Source organism: Hibiscus syriacus, unplaced genomic scaffold (assembly GCF_006381635.1).
Source record: "Hibiscus syriacus cultivar Baekdansim isolate YM2019G1 unplaced genomic scaffold, ASM638163v2 tig00110383_pilon, whole genome shotgun sequence".
Taxonomy (NCBI): domain Eukaryota; kingdom Viridiplantae; phylum Streptophyta; class Magnoliopsida; order Malvales; family Malvaceae; genus Hibiscus; species Hibiscus syriacus.
The window spans coordinates 1,131,612-1,148,886 of record NW_024062714.1 but is presented as its reverse complement, the minus strand read 5'-3'; the positions used below and the strand labels follow the sequence as shown (position 1 = coordinate 1,148,886).

General features: G+C 33.7%; 1 protein-coding gene across 1 annotated transcript; it reads left to right on the top strand.

The window, feature by feature from the left end:
* Nucleotides 1-10,633: 10,633 nt before the first annotated feature.
* On the top strand, nt 10,634-17,275 carry LOC120121794 (probable leucine-rich repeat receptor-like protein kinase At5g49770). Its single transcript, XM_039141075.1, has 19 exons — nt 10,634-11,035; nt 11,258-11,378; nt 11,471-11,542; nt 11,834-11,908; nt 12,018-12,089; nt 12,228-12,392; nt 12,488-12,562; nt 12,855-12,926; nt 13,024-13,095; nt 13,202-13,270; nt 13,458-13,532; nt 13,789-13,860; nt 13,982-14,119; nt 14,281-14,768; nt 14,860-15,015; nt 15,097-15,233; nt 15,473-15,692; nt 15,873-16,108; nt 16,591-17,275. The coding sequence occupies exons 1-19, from the start codon at nt 10,954-10,956 to the stop codon at nt 17,062-17,064; spliced, it is 2,871 nt and encodes a 956-aa protein (XP_038997006.1). The 5' UTR covers nt 10,634-10,953; the 3' UTR covers nt 17,065-17,275.

Sequence of the window (17,275 nt, the reverse complement as noted above, 5' to 3'; positions counted from 1 at the left end):
AGAGTTTATCATGGAAAAAAAGAATGCTTTCTCTTCTTATGGTGTGATCAATGCCTGTTGAAACTGTTTTCCTTATAGAGGATGAATTTGCATTATTAGTCCCCTTTAATATTGCAAACACTGAACTATTTCAATATCGACTGTTATCGTGCAATGTTAAAGAGTAGAATACTATGTTTATCTGAATTTGAATTTTCCTTGAAGTACCCATGCCCGACACCGGTATCCACCACATATTTAAACATGAGAATAGAGTGTTGATTCCTCGAATATATCGGAAAAACTTGGGAAAAAGAGTGTGATCCATGTTGGACACATATACATATCCGATGCTCACCTCCTAGTCAAAGAAACATGGGTATGATATTCAAGTCAGTATGATATCCACTTGATTGGTTACAGTAGAACTTAGTATTTGAGGGAAAAGTTAATGGTTATTGCTTCATGCATAATTAATTTTGTTCAGTCATTTTGTATGTTCTGCTAAAAAAATGGCTGCATGTGATGTATAAATGTGTTAAATGCAAGATTTATTTGCCGATTTACGTCCCAACATGATACGATATTCATCTATGGAAGAAGTTAATGCAACTTTAGTAGAACTCGAGGAAAATGAACATATTGTTTCAACTGACAAGACAAGTAATGAGAAGCACTCTGATACTGAAAAGCCTTTTAGCAGGACTACTTCCTATTCTGTCTCAGCTGATCTACCAAGCATTTTGAATGGTTCTGAGGAAAATGGTGGAATGCACGAGGAAATCGGTGATGGTGACAGTATCAGTGAATCAGGGAGTAAAACCATTGAACAAGAGGGACATAATGAAAATGATTTGGATGAAGAGAATCATGATGATGGATGTGATATTGATGAGGATGATGAAGTTCATGTCAGGTAGAAGGTAGCTGAGCTAGATCCTCTAAAAGTTTCCAGGTTTGACCAGGAGCTTCGGGCTGTAGTGTAGGTAAGTTATCGTTTGTTTTCAATTATCGCAGTAGCATTCACACACATAATATTTTTTTTAATCTTCTTCATCTAGTGTGATCGGTGGGTTCAAATTGAGTTTCAAAGAAATAGTTGGCTTGCAATTCATTTTTTATTCAATTTTAATTACAGGAGAGCATGGAGCATCGTAAGCTGGAGCTAAGGGACTGACCTACATTAAACATGATGATACCAATGAACGTATTCGAGGGTTCTAGCAAAGATAATCATCGAAGGGTTGTTAGTGGGGAAAGCGGTGATGAAGTGTTGGATGAAGAGGCCGGAGGGAGCCAGGAGGTTCAGGTGAAAGTTCTCGTGAAGCGATGGAATAAACAACAAACAAAACAAATGTACATTCCTCGATATTGTACTCTTGTCCAAAGCATGAAACAGAAAAGAAGCAGCTGAGTTCGAAGAGAAATAAGACATTAAGAGGCTGATCTTGGAGTATAATGACAGGGTAGAGGAAGAGAATAACGGACTCGGAGCACAAACATTGAATTGGCCTAGTGTAAATAGCCGAGCTTATGGCCATGGAAACTCATGGGAAGGATCCAACAACAGGAGTGGAGGATCACGACATTGCCATCATAGCCATTCTGGAAGTAGGTCTTATTACGGCAGAAAAAAGTGAGATTCACAGTAGAATATCGAAAATTTGGATGTCTAGGTATCGTATTTGTATCATGCCTACATTAGAGAATGATTGAGAACAACATTGGCTTGAGCTCTCACGAACAACCAGATGGTTGAACGATCTCTTCCGGGTCCGATTCGAAACAGAATTTTGATGATACACATTGCCCATTAATTGCAAATCGGCAATCAGGCTTTCTGCAAGGCGACTACTGTTACATCGGTTTTCTCATATAGGCAAGGAAAAAAAGACCTCCAACTCGATCTTTTACTAGATATTACTAGTCTTCATTAGACGTACATTACGTACGATGGATCCCGATGTGATTTCTGGGACGATGAACTGAAAATAAGCTTTACGGAGTCCGGAAATTATTTTGTTTCTCGTCTTTACTGTTGTATATCTGTTAGAGAGGGGAAGAAATGAATTTGATTAAACATGGTTATCTAAGACTTCTATTTGACATAGAAACTGTGAATTGTTATTCGGTGTGTATAATTTCTTTTATAGAAACTGTGAATTGTCATTTGTGGTTTGAGAGAGAGAATAACGAGTTTTGAACATGAAATCTCTTTTCTTTTATCTGCTCAAATGGACGATTATAAGGCAATGTTAATAAAATCTCTTTATATATATATATATAATTTATTTTTAAGGAATATATTTGTTTCAAGAAGATACCAACACCAAATAATTTTCTTGAAAATATAAATTTAAGGTTTAATGTTAAAAGAGTAAATTATATTTTTTATTGATGTATTAAATACAATCGACTTCAAATTATTATCTATTTCAATTATTTTTAAATATTATTTAAAAAATATTATTTTAAAAAATACTAATAAGATTTCCACGTATGCACGTTTAGTGAGTCGGGATTTACAAGCCAATAAGTGTATCCACAACAAAAGGTTTCATACATTTACTGCTATTTTGATTGGTTGTGCGGATCTTCCTCACTTAAAGTCCCTAGCAAAAATCATAGAACATGGTTTGAATGATGAGAATCAGAAGGTGAGGACAATTACTGCTTTTTTAAGGCCAGTGGTTTTATCATTCATTTGATAAAATATTAGCAAAGATAATGATGAATGACGGTGAAATATAAAATTATAGACAATATGATTTTTAGTTTTATATTTTCTTACTTATTTGAATTATGTTTTTGTAATATAAATTCATGAGATAAATAATAATGATAAAATATGCAGAATTAAGTATAAATATAAAAAATAAATAAATAAATTATTGTATATAGAAGATATAATAAATATTATATCTTAGATAACAAAAATAATTTACATCTTTTTATTATTATGAATATCTATAAAGAATTTTCACAATGTAAACATTTAGTTACATGATGTAAAATTTTAATATACTTTTACATAAATTATGTAAAAGTTAATATTAATTAAAATTAAAATAATACATGATATATTTACATACTCAAGTAATATATTATCAACAAATAGAATTTTTATATAAATAATTTTTATTTAAACATTTAGAATTTCAATTGTTAAAAAATATAGAAAAATGACAATTTAATAAAATATACATTCCAATAATCTTTTATTCCTTCAACCAAACAATGTAATCTGACATTCCTGCCAAACCAACCAAACACAGTAATGTAACATTCTCAGTAATCTTATTCCCTAGTAATCTTACATTCCGTGAACTAAACGCACCTTTAAGGTGTGTTTGGTTGGGGGAATGTGAGATTCTCATGAGAATGAAATCTATATTCCCCGTTTGGTTCGCTGGGAATGTCATTTTCGGTAATCTTATATTACCAATAGTGGATTTTTTGGGTATATTATCGGGAATATCATTACTTCTCTTTCCTTAGGTATTGTTGGATTACCGGCGTTTTGACTAAAATGCCCTTAATTTTTTTTCTTTCAAAAATATTTTTATTTTGTCATTGAATAATAAAAATTCTACGAAGGTTAAATTACAAATTTATCCTTAAATTATTTTAGATTTACAAAAAAAATCTATAATTAAAATTTTATATAAAGTTCAAGGATTAAAATAAAATTTTACCTTTTCATTAAACCTTTTTATATTTTCAATTTTATAAAAAAAATTATATAAATTTTATGAATTTATTTATTTTTAAATATATATATAAATATTTCCAACTTGTTAAAAAAACAAATATATAATAAGAACAATTTAAATAAATATATATTCCAATAATCTTTTATTCTTTAACCAAACACGGTAATCTTACATTTCTGCTAAACCAACCAAATACAACATTCTCAATAATCCTATTTTCTGATAATCTTTTATTCCCACTGATAATCTTACATTCCGTGAACCAAACACACCCTTTATTTATTGTCTGAAATGCCAGCCCGGGATGCGCCAACTAGTCAACACTCAAACAGCCATTTACTCTTCTCTATAATATTATTCTGATTTGCTTCTTGAAATCCAATTTTATAATTATTTCAGTAATGAATAACCACATTCTATAATTATTTAATTCATTTATTACTATTATACTGATGACTAGTTCAAAAAGTACTCCACCCGTTCTATTATTTTTTTCGTATATATTTAACAAATAAATTTGACAACTAAGTTATATAAAATGAAAAAAATAATAAAATTTGATAAATTTATTTTGATAAATATAAAATAAAAAGACACATAAAAATAAAAAAATATAAATATTATTTTCTATTGAATTTTGTAATGAAATATTTTGAATGAAACAATTTTGAAATGGACATTTTAGTGGGACAAAATGAGTATTATATATTAAATTATACTACTTCTTTCATTCCATTATTTTTGTCTTATTTTCATTAAACACACAGTTTTAAGAGATAAATTTAACCACATATTAAGTATTTAAGTTACATAAAATGAAGGAATAAAATGAAGGAAGTGGCAAAATTATCTCCAAAAAAATGATTGATAAATTTTTTATAGATTTAAAACAATGAGACAAACAAGGATAAAAAAAGAAATATAAATTTGTTCTTTGTTAATTTTTCTAATAGAATATTTTGAATGAGATAATTTTAAAATTTAAATTGGATAAATTTAGTGACGAGGAGTACAATACTACACTTTCTATCGGCGAAAATTAAAAAAAATATAGAAATTCATTAGTTGACCGAATAGTCAAAAAAATTTATATATCTTATTTTCTATGTGTTATAATTGTAATATTTACCTATAATGTAACATTTCTCTCTTTAATAAAAAAATAAGTTATACTATAGGATTATGTGAGTAATTTTTATTAAAAATAAAATAATTTTAAGATAATATAAGTTTAATAGATTTTTTTGAAAGTAAGTAATAATTTTTTAAATAGGTAAAGTGCATTTGCAATCTCGGTACGAGTTAATATCTATATAAAGTTGTTATTTGTTTGGATCTCGGACCTAAAAATGCTTAATGAGTTGAGTAATTCGTGAATTATTTAAATTTAATTTAGTTATAATTTGGTCAATGTTTGATTTAGGTTAGCTCGATCTGAATCTAAATTTGATTTAGACCGTAACAAGTCGAGTCGAACAATATTTAACTCGACTCGACAAGTTCATGAATAATTCGTTATATTTTTTTTTATAATTTTTAATAATTACTTTAAAATTTATTCCATTCAAAAAAAGAAAATCAAGATAATAATTATTAATTTGTTAATTGATATTAAGAAAGATGGTACACTACTAATTAATAACTATTACTAATCTATTACTTTACTAATATATTAGTTTGATATTTTTAGGATTGTTATTTTAGAGTTTAGATTTTGAAATTATTTCATACATTCTTTTGATTATTTTTTGATTAAATTTGTTAATTATGTTTTATTAAGCTCTATATAGTATTAGTAGATTTTATCTATAGTTTTAATTAAAAAATGATTTTATCTATAGTTAAAAAAATAAGGTGAAAATTATGGTGAGCTTAATGAGAAACGAGCCGACTCAAGCAACAAGTTTTTTTAACGAATAACGAGTTGAGTCGAGCAACAAAAAAAATTTAACGAGCACGAGTCAAGCACTATCGAACTCACGATCGACTTGCTTGATAAGCACCCCTAGTCTCGATTGTTAAAAAAATGTTGTTTTCTTTAAGGATTCAAGTTCAAATAATTGTATATGTACGATTCTGAATAGATACTATCTTGTAATCACCTCATAGTATTAAAAAATAGATTTAGAATAAATATTATAAATATAATGATAAATTTATTTTTGTAATATTTATATTTTTTATTAAATTAATATTTAAAATTTTAAGTTAAATTTTAAGTTAAATTTTAAATCATTCGATCGAATATTCATCCTATTGGCTTCTATTTCGCTTCTTGCTTGAAGTTTGGGACTGGTTGGGTGACCCTGAATATGATGCAAATGATTGAGGGCCTAAAGATGCGTTACGACCAGCTTGTATTTGATCCATATTTTGGTGCGATTCGCTAGTGTCGTCTAAGGAAAGTGTTCCCAAAAGTAGTCTCGGCTGGGTGGATTGAGGTAAACACCGACTGAATCTGTTCCCCACACAAAGAAACCGAAGCAAAAGCAGTCCCAAGGTTGCATCGAATGGGCAAGGAATATTAAAAGTATTGACATGACTATATAGTTCTGGAACTAATGTTGGCAATGAAAGCTGCACATTCTCATCAAATCGATCTACTGTATTGCTAGAATTATGCGAAACCAAATCAGATTCGTATGAACATGGACTAGCTATAACACCAGTACCAGTTAAAACAGGGACTTCAAACGATGATGGAAATGCTGTGGAATTAGTGAAGATAGCTTGGAGCTGAGAGCTACACAAGCCGAAGATAATGCCGACACCGCAACAGCACAGGAAGCCAAAAATACTCTTCCATCCCTGCAAGAAGAGGAATACAAGGTAGCAGTGCAAATGTTGAAGCCAAAGTACCAAAGTTGTACATATATCACTACGCGGAGATAGTAACAAGTGAGAGGAGGGATATGATTCATGAGATATGTGTGTAGAATTCAGGTCCCATAATTGTATCTCTGCGAACCAATTAGTTAGAACAGATGTATCGACAGATTCAAACACATCTGCAGTGACCGAAGGGAATTCACGATTAAATATTTGGAATTGAATGTCTTTATCTCAGTTCACAAGTTCATTTCACTCCATATCCAGCATCCTTTGATCTGTGCATGGAACATTGAGGAAGCCCAGCGGTATGAACCCCGTACTGACTTCCTACATTGTTGTAACCCCATTCGGAATATCAAGTAATCTAGGTAGATGAAGCCGACCAGATTGAAGCTATAAGATCATGCGCAGGAACATTGATCAGCGTCACCCCTCCAGATGTTGAAGTCCGAGAGAGACACTGGAACCTCCTGCACTTGGTGATCAGAATCGGACAGAGAGAGAAGAGAGACTGATGAATCTGTATCGGAGCTTTCACTCCATCCCCCATCTCGTGTTCAGCTTCATCTTGAATCAACGGGTTTTTTATTTGTCAATTAATTAATATATTAAAGATTATGTTACTAAAATGTTAGAAAGGTGGGCTCAAATTTTATGACACAAAAAGGTTCAGGAGAGGCCGTTAGTCGTTTGATTCAACTGGAGGATAGCAAAGATAAATATACATCTCTAGATTCTGCTTCTCATGGTTGAATATGTAATTGTGTAAGCTATTTGTTGATTATTTGCTATCTTTTTTAATTTGAGTCTTATTAGTTGAATTTCACATGTGAGTGGAGGCGTGGTGGGGGCGCTCTATCGGTAGTGTGGTTTGGTCTACAAGATATATGTTAATGCTTAGTTGTGTCATTGTAGTTTGTCAAGAAACGTGGCTTTTCCTTTTAATGTTGAAAAATCTGACTTATTCTATGATCAACTAGAAGAGTAGGAACCTATCATGATCAATTAGTACGCACTCTAAAGACGAATCATAATTCTTTAAAAGATAAAAAAAAACCCATAAAATTTTATGGTTGAAATATTCAAAGAAATTTAAATTAAATTAATATTTAAGAAAAGATTGAAAATGTAATGTTTCTATTTATCCAAGTACTGAAGGACTTAAATGATTCAGTTTAGAAAATGGTTAAACAAATAGTTCTGCTTGCCCTCTAGCTTTGATTCCCATATTGTCTTGTGGATTTAATTAAGGGAACAAATGATTCAAAATTTTCTTAATCATTGATAAGATACATACACTCTACATATATGATTCTTTAAACTCGGAATCTCTAAAATATTCTCTTTTATCATCGAGGCCGCTTGATGGATTTTGATTTTGTTATATTAAATATATATATTTTATATTTAAATTTAAATCTAAAATATAATTTAAATTTTTAAAATTTAAAATTAAATACTTGAATTTAATTTTTTAACTTCAGTTTGATATTTAAATTGGCTTAAATATATAAAAGGTGCCCAATGTATGCCTATTTTTTTAGTTTAGTGCCTAACGTTTTTTTTGTTACAGTTTGGTGCCTAACGTTTCATTCTGTTACTAAAAATGGGTCACGCCATGACGAACAGTTAATTTTCTCCGTTAAGTGGCACGTGTCACGATTTGTTAATTTTAAAATTTTATTTAAAATTAAAAAAATTATATATTTTTTAAAAAACAAAACACAAAATTTTTGAAATAACCCCAAAACTTTAAAAACATTCATTTCAACCCGTTAACCCTTTAACTCTGTCACCGAACCACCCTTCTCCGACCGGTGGTGGTGTACACCGGCGCTCCCACCGAACTCAGCAGCAACCAATGACCTCAACCCGACCCTCATATCACCTGAAATCGATCATCGTCAAGCTTAATCGCAAGGAAACCATTCGGTCGCCCACCTCCAACCTCGGTCACCGCTCGTCGAGAGTCATTACTGCCTAGCCCAATGGAAGCACCGTCCCGAACCGGTCATATCCCAGTCATCCACTCGCCTCCAGTCACCGCCGTTCGTGGTGGAGTGACGTTTGAAAGTTCGACGAAAAGCCCCCATCACCGTTCGATTTTTGCGATTTCTGGTTGAAATTGCCGCCTTTTCACCTCACCGCCACCGAAGTTGAGCTCGCCAGTCCTGTCTGACCAAAACCCAACCAGTTTGGTAAGCCACCGTCGCCGAGTGGACGAGCTTGGAAGAGGGGGGGCCGAACAGTTAAAGGTTAATGGGTTGAAATGAAGGTTTTTAAAGTTTTGGGGTTATTTCAAAAATTTTGTGCTTTCTTTTTTAAAAAATATATAATTTTATTTTTTTTAATTTCAAATAAATTTTTTAAAATTACCAGATTGTGACATGTGTCACTTAACAGATAAAACTAATAGTCCGACACGGTGTGACCCATTTTGAGTAACGGAATGAAACATTAGGCACCGAACTAGAACGAAAAAAACGTTAGGCATTAAACTGGAAAAACGGGCATACGTTGGACACCTTTTGTATATTTAAGCCATTTAAATTTAGTTGTATAGTTTATGTGAACTTAAATGAATCATTTATCACAAGTATTAATTTGTATTAAAAATAAAGTTTATATAATCAATTTGAACCAATAAATTAAATTCGATTATCTAATTGTAGGTGTGAGATCAATTAAATTGAAGGTGTTGAGGCGTTATTCAAAACCACGAGGGAGTTTAAAGATTGAGTTTCATTAAATTCATCGGTATATGTTCTGTTCTTGAAGCTAAGATTTGAGGAGTTTACATGGGTGTGTTATGTGCATGGGATTTGGGGGGGAGATCAAATCATCATGGAGATTGATAGTCTGGAGACCATGAAGACGATTCAGCTAGCTGCAGTTGGCCGTAGTCGGATAACACTTGTGGAACATATTGCTGAATTGTTGAAACGAGATTGGGAGGTGTGGTTCCAACATGTCCATCGCAATGAGAATATAGCGACGGTATGGCGAAATTGACAGATATGAGCACTTATGCATGCATCAAGTTTTCTGACCCTCCTGTAATAGTAAACACGGAGTTACAATGTTACATAAAGATTTATTGAGTAGCGAGGCTGCTTATTTAGTTTTTACAGTCATTATTTATCAAAAAAAAAATCATATATTATTTTTAAAAAATAAATTTTCAAACACATAAAAACAATTATTTATTCTTGTATAATTTTGTACTTTATTTTCATTATTGAAATATATTTATTTTTTTATATTATAAAATTAAAATAAAATAAAATAACTTTGATTCGATTTGAATAATATTTTTAAATTCATATTTCATAAATCATCCAAATATTTCGATTATATTCAATGAGTTTTTTTGCTCAGCTCTACCTAATTGAAACAAAAAAAATTAATACCAAATTGAATTTTAAAGTCATAACATCAAATTATACGTTGAAACCAACCTTAACTACGAGATATATATGAGTAATTTTTTTTATACATATCAATTATGTAATTTTCAACCTACTTAGCTTGTGTAAGGAGATGATGACGTTTTCGGTTTTCGAAATTATTGGTATTAATTGATTTCCAACTCAAACAGTAGCCCGAAAGTGTCCCTCTTTCTTTGCCTTCATCTGCATGGCTTGAAGATTTTGACGACATAAAACCTCTTTGGTCGTCAATCTCAGCTCTAACCCACCACTGTTTGGAGTTGCCCACGCATTTCTTACGTCACATGATCATTGAGCATCGACAGTGCCATTGCCTTTGACAATTCTGTAGGAAGAAGACGAACAATGAATCCAAGGCGTGTGGGAACGGCCTAATAATTAAAAGCTCAGGCTTTAGAGTTTAAAATATCAGCGGTAGGTTTGATTCTCTTCCTCTAAGTCCTCATCATTTGTACAAGTTAAAGTCGTTGTCACTTTCTTGGTTTGAATGTTTCTTCGAAAACGACATTTATTTTCGTAGGAGAAGATTGTTTGTTGCATTGCATTTCTTTGCAATGCGCTCGGCTTTTTTGGCTTTGTTTTTAAGCAAGAATCAATGGACTTTCATATTTTAATATACCAGCATACCACTTCGCGGGCTCCAGCTATTAGTCACATACTTAATCACATTGACTTTCAAATCTTCTACCTATGTTGAATAAAACAATAAAGGGACATGAAAAACCAAGATTTTTATTCTAATCCTATCGGGCCAATTTGCAACTTTTAAATCCATTCAAACTCTCGTGTTTCTTACCCTTTCTTGCTTTTGATATAGCTCGTGTTCTCATTTGCATTTGAAGAATTTGCTTCCTGAATTGAGACTGATTAATGTTAAATGGATGATGTTCTATGTTATGCAAAATTTAGAAACAGAAACCAAATAGTTTCCAGGTCTTTGACTCTTTGAACTCTCTGAATCCTTTGGTTTATCTCACAAAATGGGTTCAGTCGTTTGGTTATTTTTGTTAGTTGTTTCTATTCATATCTATATCATAGCAGCTGCAACTAACCCTGATGATGGTAAGTTTGCTTCTAATCACTTCTTATTTTGTTTCTTATAGTATGGTTTCGGTTGGTTCTTTAGGTTTGCTTTGGAGAATATGTTATTGGTTAGTCAAATTAAGGGGCTAAATCTATTTGTATTCCTTCCATTCCATACAAGTTTATGTCAAATGATTTGGAACTGCTACCTCAGACTTTAGCTCTGGTTCTGATCAAGAGAAACCGAAACTGTTTGTGCAGCTAGTGCTCTAAGATCTCTCATGGATGAGTGGAAAAATTTACCATCTAATTGGGGAAGTGGGGATCCTTGTGATGATAAATGGGTTGGAACTGGCTGCCGTGATTCACGTGTGATCTCATTGTAAGTTGTTGGTGCTTCTACTTTCTTAAAACTTTGTTTAGTTTCGTTGGTCTGCCTTTGGGATCTTGCTAACATTTTTTTCTCTGTTTCAGAAAACTGCCAGGCATGAAATTGGAGGGACGGCTGACGGGAGATGTTTTCAGCCTATCCGAATTACAAGAATTGTAGGTCCTTTTGCCTACTATCTGATTCCATTATTCATAGATGTCATTGTGCAATTGGATTTTCTGAACAATCCTTCTAAACATTAATTTTTTAGTTCTTATCCTTCTTCCTCTGCTCCTTGGATGCAAGGGATATGCTAATTCCTATAGACCTACAAATAAAGATAAAATTTGTTTCTTTCATATTTTTCAAGGAATGATTTATCCTCTCTTTTTTCATGAAGTAGCTGGATGCACTAGTGTTTATGGTCATGATTAGTTTAACATCTTTGATTTGGCTTCATTTTTCAGGGATCTATCTTACAATGAAGGTATCGGGGGATCTCTTCCACCAACGATTGGAAATTTAAAGAACCTAATAAACTTGTAAGGGGATATATTTCCTGAAAAAGCATCAACTGAAAGCAGTTCTTTCTTCTTCTTCTTCTTTTGCTATTTTCTTATATCTTTTTTTTCTTTGTTATATGAATGACAGAATCTTGGTTGGTTGTGGTTTCTTCGGTCCAATTCCCGATACAATAGGTTCTTTGCCACAGCTGAGGGTCCTGTAAGAATTTGACCTTTAATTCTCATTCCTCTCAAATGACAAACAATTTCAGTTGTATGATGTTTTGGCTTCTCTAGTTCTACTTTTTATTCTATCTTTTAATCAGAGTGCTTTCATGCTGGCCTGTATTACCTACAGATCTCTAAATTCTAATGGATTCACTGGGCCTATTCCACGGTCCATTGGTAATCTATCAAACCTTTATTGGTTAGATCTGGCTGACAACCAGCTTCATGGAGAAATTCCGGTTTCAGATGGACCTACTACACCTGGGCTTGACTGGTTGATTCATACCAAACACTTGTATGTCAACTTTCTTTGTAGTATGTCTTTTAGATGTTTTTCTTGCCATGGTTCTATTTTATTCACATAGTAACGATGTTCTCCATTATTGACAGCCATTTTGGGAAGAATCAACTCTCTGGTCCAATTCCATCTAAACTTTTCAGTTCAGAAATGACTCTGATACATTTGTAAGTGCCATTCTGTTTTATATCCGTAGTTTCTGCTACCTATTGACTTTACAAAGAAAGAACCTTGCAAGAAGAAAATAAGGCACATTTTAATAACATTTTTCCCCATAACTCTTCTCTCTCAACTTTGAACTTTCAACAGTCCATATATATAAAAGGCCGCATCTTCTTCATATTTGAAGCCATCCTTTCTAAGGAGAGAGGGACATGAATACTTTCTCTCGTTTCTGCTCCTTCTGCATGCATCAGTTTTTGTATATTTGAAACAATTATTTTTCTATCTCTTTGCCAGGCTATTGGAAAGCAACAGGCTTTCTGGGGCTCTTCCTTCCACCCTTGGGCTTGTGAAATCTCTGGAGGTGGTGTAAGTATCTGGACCAAGTACTTGACCGGATTAATGTTGAGGTTTTTTTATGGAAGAGTATTCTCTACGGGAATAATAAATTATTGTGTTGCTACAGACGCTTTGACAACAATTCACTGAATGGGGTTCTTCCATCGAATCTCAACAACCTTACAAGCGTTCATGATCTGTAAGCTATGAACATAAAAGGCTGATGGTCTTCTGTACTTGTTTATCAAGGACAGAAGGGTACTATTATCCTCTCTTAATTAAGAGAATTTGGTGCTGATTTTCAGGTTTTTGTCCAATAATCGTCTGACTGGCCCTCTGCCCAACCTTACTGGAATGAGCAGTTTGAACACCTTGTAAGTAACAAATGCTTTTGCGAGTCTTTAGCTATCTCAAACTGCACTCTGTCGTCTTATTTGTGTTCTGCATATCTTTAGGTGTCTCAGTGGCATTTGGATTATCAATTATCATAGTCATATTGTTTGGTGACAGTACACATTTTTATTACTATTACTAATCTTTGTTCTATTGCATAATGTGCAGATACTTGAGTAATAATAGTTTTAATTCAACAGACGTTCCTTCATGGTTTCCAGCCCTGGCGTCCTTAACAACATTGTATTTTCTCTCTCTCTGACTCCTTTTCTTTCTTCACCGACAAGGATACGAGAAAGTTAACTGAATCTTGAAACATTTTGATTGTTTCAAGTGTTGAACATAATTCTTTTAAGCATTTCCACGATGTTATCTTAAAATGATATTAAACCAAACATGCTTAAAGCTGGTGCTAGTTTGATACCCGTAACATTATAACTTTCTTTCTCACAAGTATTTTGCTGAAGTTGGGAGAGTAATCAGTTCATTTGTGTGGCAGAGTGATGGAAAATACTCAACTCACAGGTCAAATTCCTGCCTCATTCTTTAATCTTCAACAGTTGCAGACTGTGTAAGTATCCTTGACCTTACACATTATAATGGAAAATCATGACCCTAGACCCAAAAAAAAAGTCACATTCGGGAAATGATGGTTGGAATTTTGCCCCCTTTTGCTGTTGTATTGTTGACAGGGTACTAAAACACAACAACCTTGATGGTTCCTTGGATATTGGCCCAGGTATGAGCAACCAGCTGGAGATCATAGATTTACAGAGTAATTCCATTACTGATTTCAATATCACTGCCGGAGAATACACATTTGAAATAATGTAAGTAGGAATTCTTTAGTCTATCTATTATTTGCTGAATTACTAGGCTTGTATTGTCATACGTTTTGGAATATTGATTTTCCGAAGATAGATATAGTTGATTTAAAGATTATTAGTTTACCTTTTAACACCACTAAAGTTCTTTCTACAAATTTCTGCAGACTTGTAGATAATCCAGTGTGCCGGGAGTCAGGAGCAACAAATCGTTACTGTACATTACCGCCACCAGATTCCTCACCTTTTTATTCAACCCCTCCTCAGAACTGTCAGCCTTATTTATGCAGTTCTGATCAAATTTCCAGCCCCAGATGCAGATGTGCATATCCATTCACAGGGAAACTACAATTCAGAGGCCTTTTCTTCTCAAACTTGCAAAACCGAACTCCATTCGAAAGCCTTGAGCAGGACTTGACACAGTTCTTCAAGTTCCCCGAGTTTCCTGTGGATTCTGTTTCACTAAGAAATCCACGGATGGATCCATATCAGTATCTTCTCTTGGACCTTGAATTATTTCCATATGGAGAAGATAGGTTCAATAAAACTGGAATTTCTGCGATTGCATCTGCCTTTAGCAGCCAGGATTACAAACCACCTGACACATACTTTGGACCTTATGTTTTTAGGGGTGATTCATATGAGTACTTTTCTGGTAATGCGCCTGCAATAGAACTAAAATGAATTTGTAAATTTATGTTTATTTAGATTCATTGTTTTCCTCGCATATGTGCTGTATCATATAGATGGACCTGCACACTCAAGCAAATCAATTGCTGGCATCGCAATAGGAGCAGCAGCTGGTGCTTCAGTGCTTTTTGTACTATTAATCCTTGCTGGGATTTATGCTTATCGTCAGAGGAAGAGAGCAGAAAGAGCAACCCTAGAAAGCAACCCTTTCGGTATGATAAATATTTCTTTCAATCTTCTCCTGTTAATTGTGTGGAATATCTAGGTATTGATTCTCTTCCATGAAAACATAGCACACTGGGATCCTAAGAAGAGCAGTGGTAGCATTCCTCAGTTAAAAGGAGCAAGATGCTTCGGGTTTGAAGAGCTTAAGAAATACACAAACAATTTTACAGAAGCGAACGATATCGGATCAGGGGGTTACGGAAAGGTTTATTTCGACTCTCTTCCTCTCTGTTTTGCATGTGTTTATAAAAAAACATGCATGCTAGAGGTGGTCTCACATCCACAGTTCCACATATAAAATTATTTTGCAGCAATAGTAACAATAATAATCCATGTTACCTTTTTGTCTGCAAGTATTTGTATTGCTGAAATGGATTTCTTTAGCATGGTCATTTGAGATATAAAATTACTTTTCCAAATAATTTTCAATTCCCTTATTTACAGGTTTATAGAGGAACTCTACCAACTGGGGAGCTCGTTGCCATCAAACGAGCTCAGCAAGGATCTTTGCAGGGTGGGGTCGAATTCAAAACAGAGATTGAGCTTCTATCTAGAGTTCATCATAAAAATGTTGTTAGTCTACTAGGATTTTGCTTTGAGCTAGGTGAACAAATACTAATATATGAATATGTTCCTAATGGCTCACTTAGTGACAGTCTGTCAGGTACCTTCCTCTATTTCCTCACTTCATTACTCCAGATTGGGTTACATCATCAATAATTAAATGGCATTTTACAGTGACCTTAACTCGCCAAGAAAGCATTTATCGTTATCCCAATATCTAAAGCTTTTTCTGCACTCATGGATTTACTTCTTTGAAAAATAACACATTATAATAATGCAGGGAAGTCAGGAATCAGATTGGACTGGAGCAGGAGACTAAAAATAGCCCTTGGTGCAGCTAGAGGTGTGGCATATCTTCACGAGCTTGCAAATCCTCCTATTATTCACAGGGACATCAAGTCCACTAACATCTTATTAGATGAACGCTTAAATGCTAAAGTTGCTGATTTTGGTCTCTCAAAACCTATGGGTGACAGTGAAAAGGGTCATGTTAGTACTCAAGTGAAGGGTACAATGGTGAGTTCTTCCCTACGCTGACTCGCACCCACAATATTACAGACTTTAAATTTGTAGAAACTTGAGCACCAACCTCAGCTGTTGGCAATGTTGCTCAGGCACCAAGGTCAGCTGGTGCCGATGGTGTTCAGGCACAAGGGCCAGCCAGTGCCCGTAGAGCTTTTTTTGTGTTGAGATTTAGTTAATTTTCCTTTCAAGAAAAATGCTGATATTATCTCCTCCTAGACCATCCCTTCCTTTATAGAGGTTGATTTCATTCATTCATTTAAGCATCTGCTGCAACCATAGTAGTTTTATTAGATGAAATTGTTTACATAATAATCATCTAGATGAATCCGACTTTTTTTGAAAGGTGTAATTTGAGCATCTGCTGTAAATTTCTATAATTACGAATACCTGGATTCTGAGTTCAAAAAGTTTACTGATATGACTCTATTTCTAATATTATTTACAGTCCTAAGAACTATTTGTGTCCGTTGTAGGGTTATCTGGATCCTGAATATTATATGACCCAACAGTTGACTGAGAAGAGCGATGTTTATAGCTTTGGAGTGTTGATGCTGGAAATAGTAACTGCAAGAAGACCAATAGAGCGAGGGAAATACATAGTAAGAGAGGTGAGAATGTTGATGGACAAAACGAAAAGCTCGTATAACCTCCAACAGATTCTGGACCCAAGTATTAGTTTTGGTACATCATCCAAAGGCTTGGAAAGGTTTGTAGACCTGGCAATGAGATGTGTTGAAGAATCAGGAGCAGACAGGCCTACAATGGGTGAAATGGTGAAGGTGATTGAAGACATTATGCAGATGGCCGGCATGAACCCGAACGCTGAATCGGCAGCAAGCTCGGCAACTTATGAGGATGCAGCTAAAGGATCTAATCCATACGGTGACGAATCTTTTGCTTACAGTGGGGGCTTTCCTATGTCTGTCACCAAGATAGAGCCCCATTAAATTTTAGTTTCTTTTACTATGTTTTATCAGCAATGAACTTAGTAACAGAGGGAGCTGCTTCTGTTTTCTCTTCTTTTTCCTTCCCATGTACTGGTGGTGACAGGCAATCTTAATTATGTGGGATCTTATTTTTGTTTGTAGGATATTATGATGAAACTGTAATTAGAAGGATTCTTTTTATGTAAATGGGTAAAACAACCGTTGATTCCAA

Coding starts and splice junctions, on each gene's coding strand:
- LOC120121794 (XM_039141075.1), top strand. CDS start 10,954: ATGGGTTCAGTCGTTTGGTTATTTTTGTTAGTTGTTTCTATTCATATC. Junction 15,016..15,096: donor CCTAGAAAGCAACCCTTTCG/GTATGATAAATA, acceptor ATGAAAACATAG/CACACTGGGATCCTAAGAAG. Junction 15,234..15,472: donor GATCAGGGGGTTACGGAAAG/GTTTATTTCGAC, acceptor CCTTATTTACAG/GTTTATAGAGGAACTCTACC.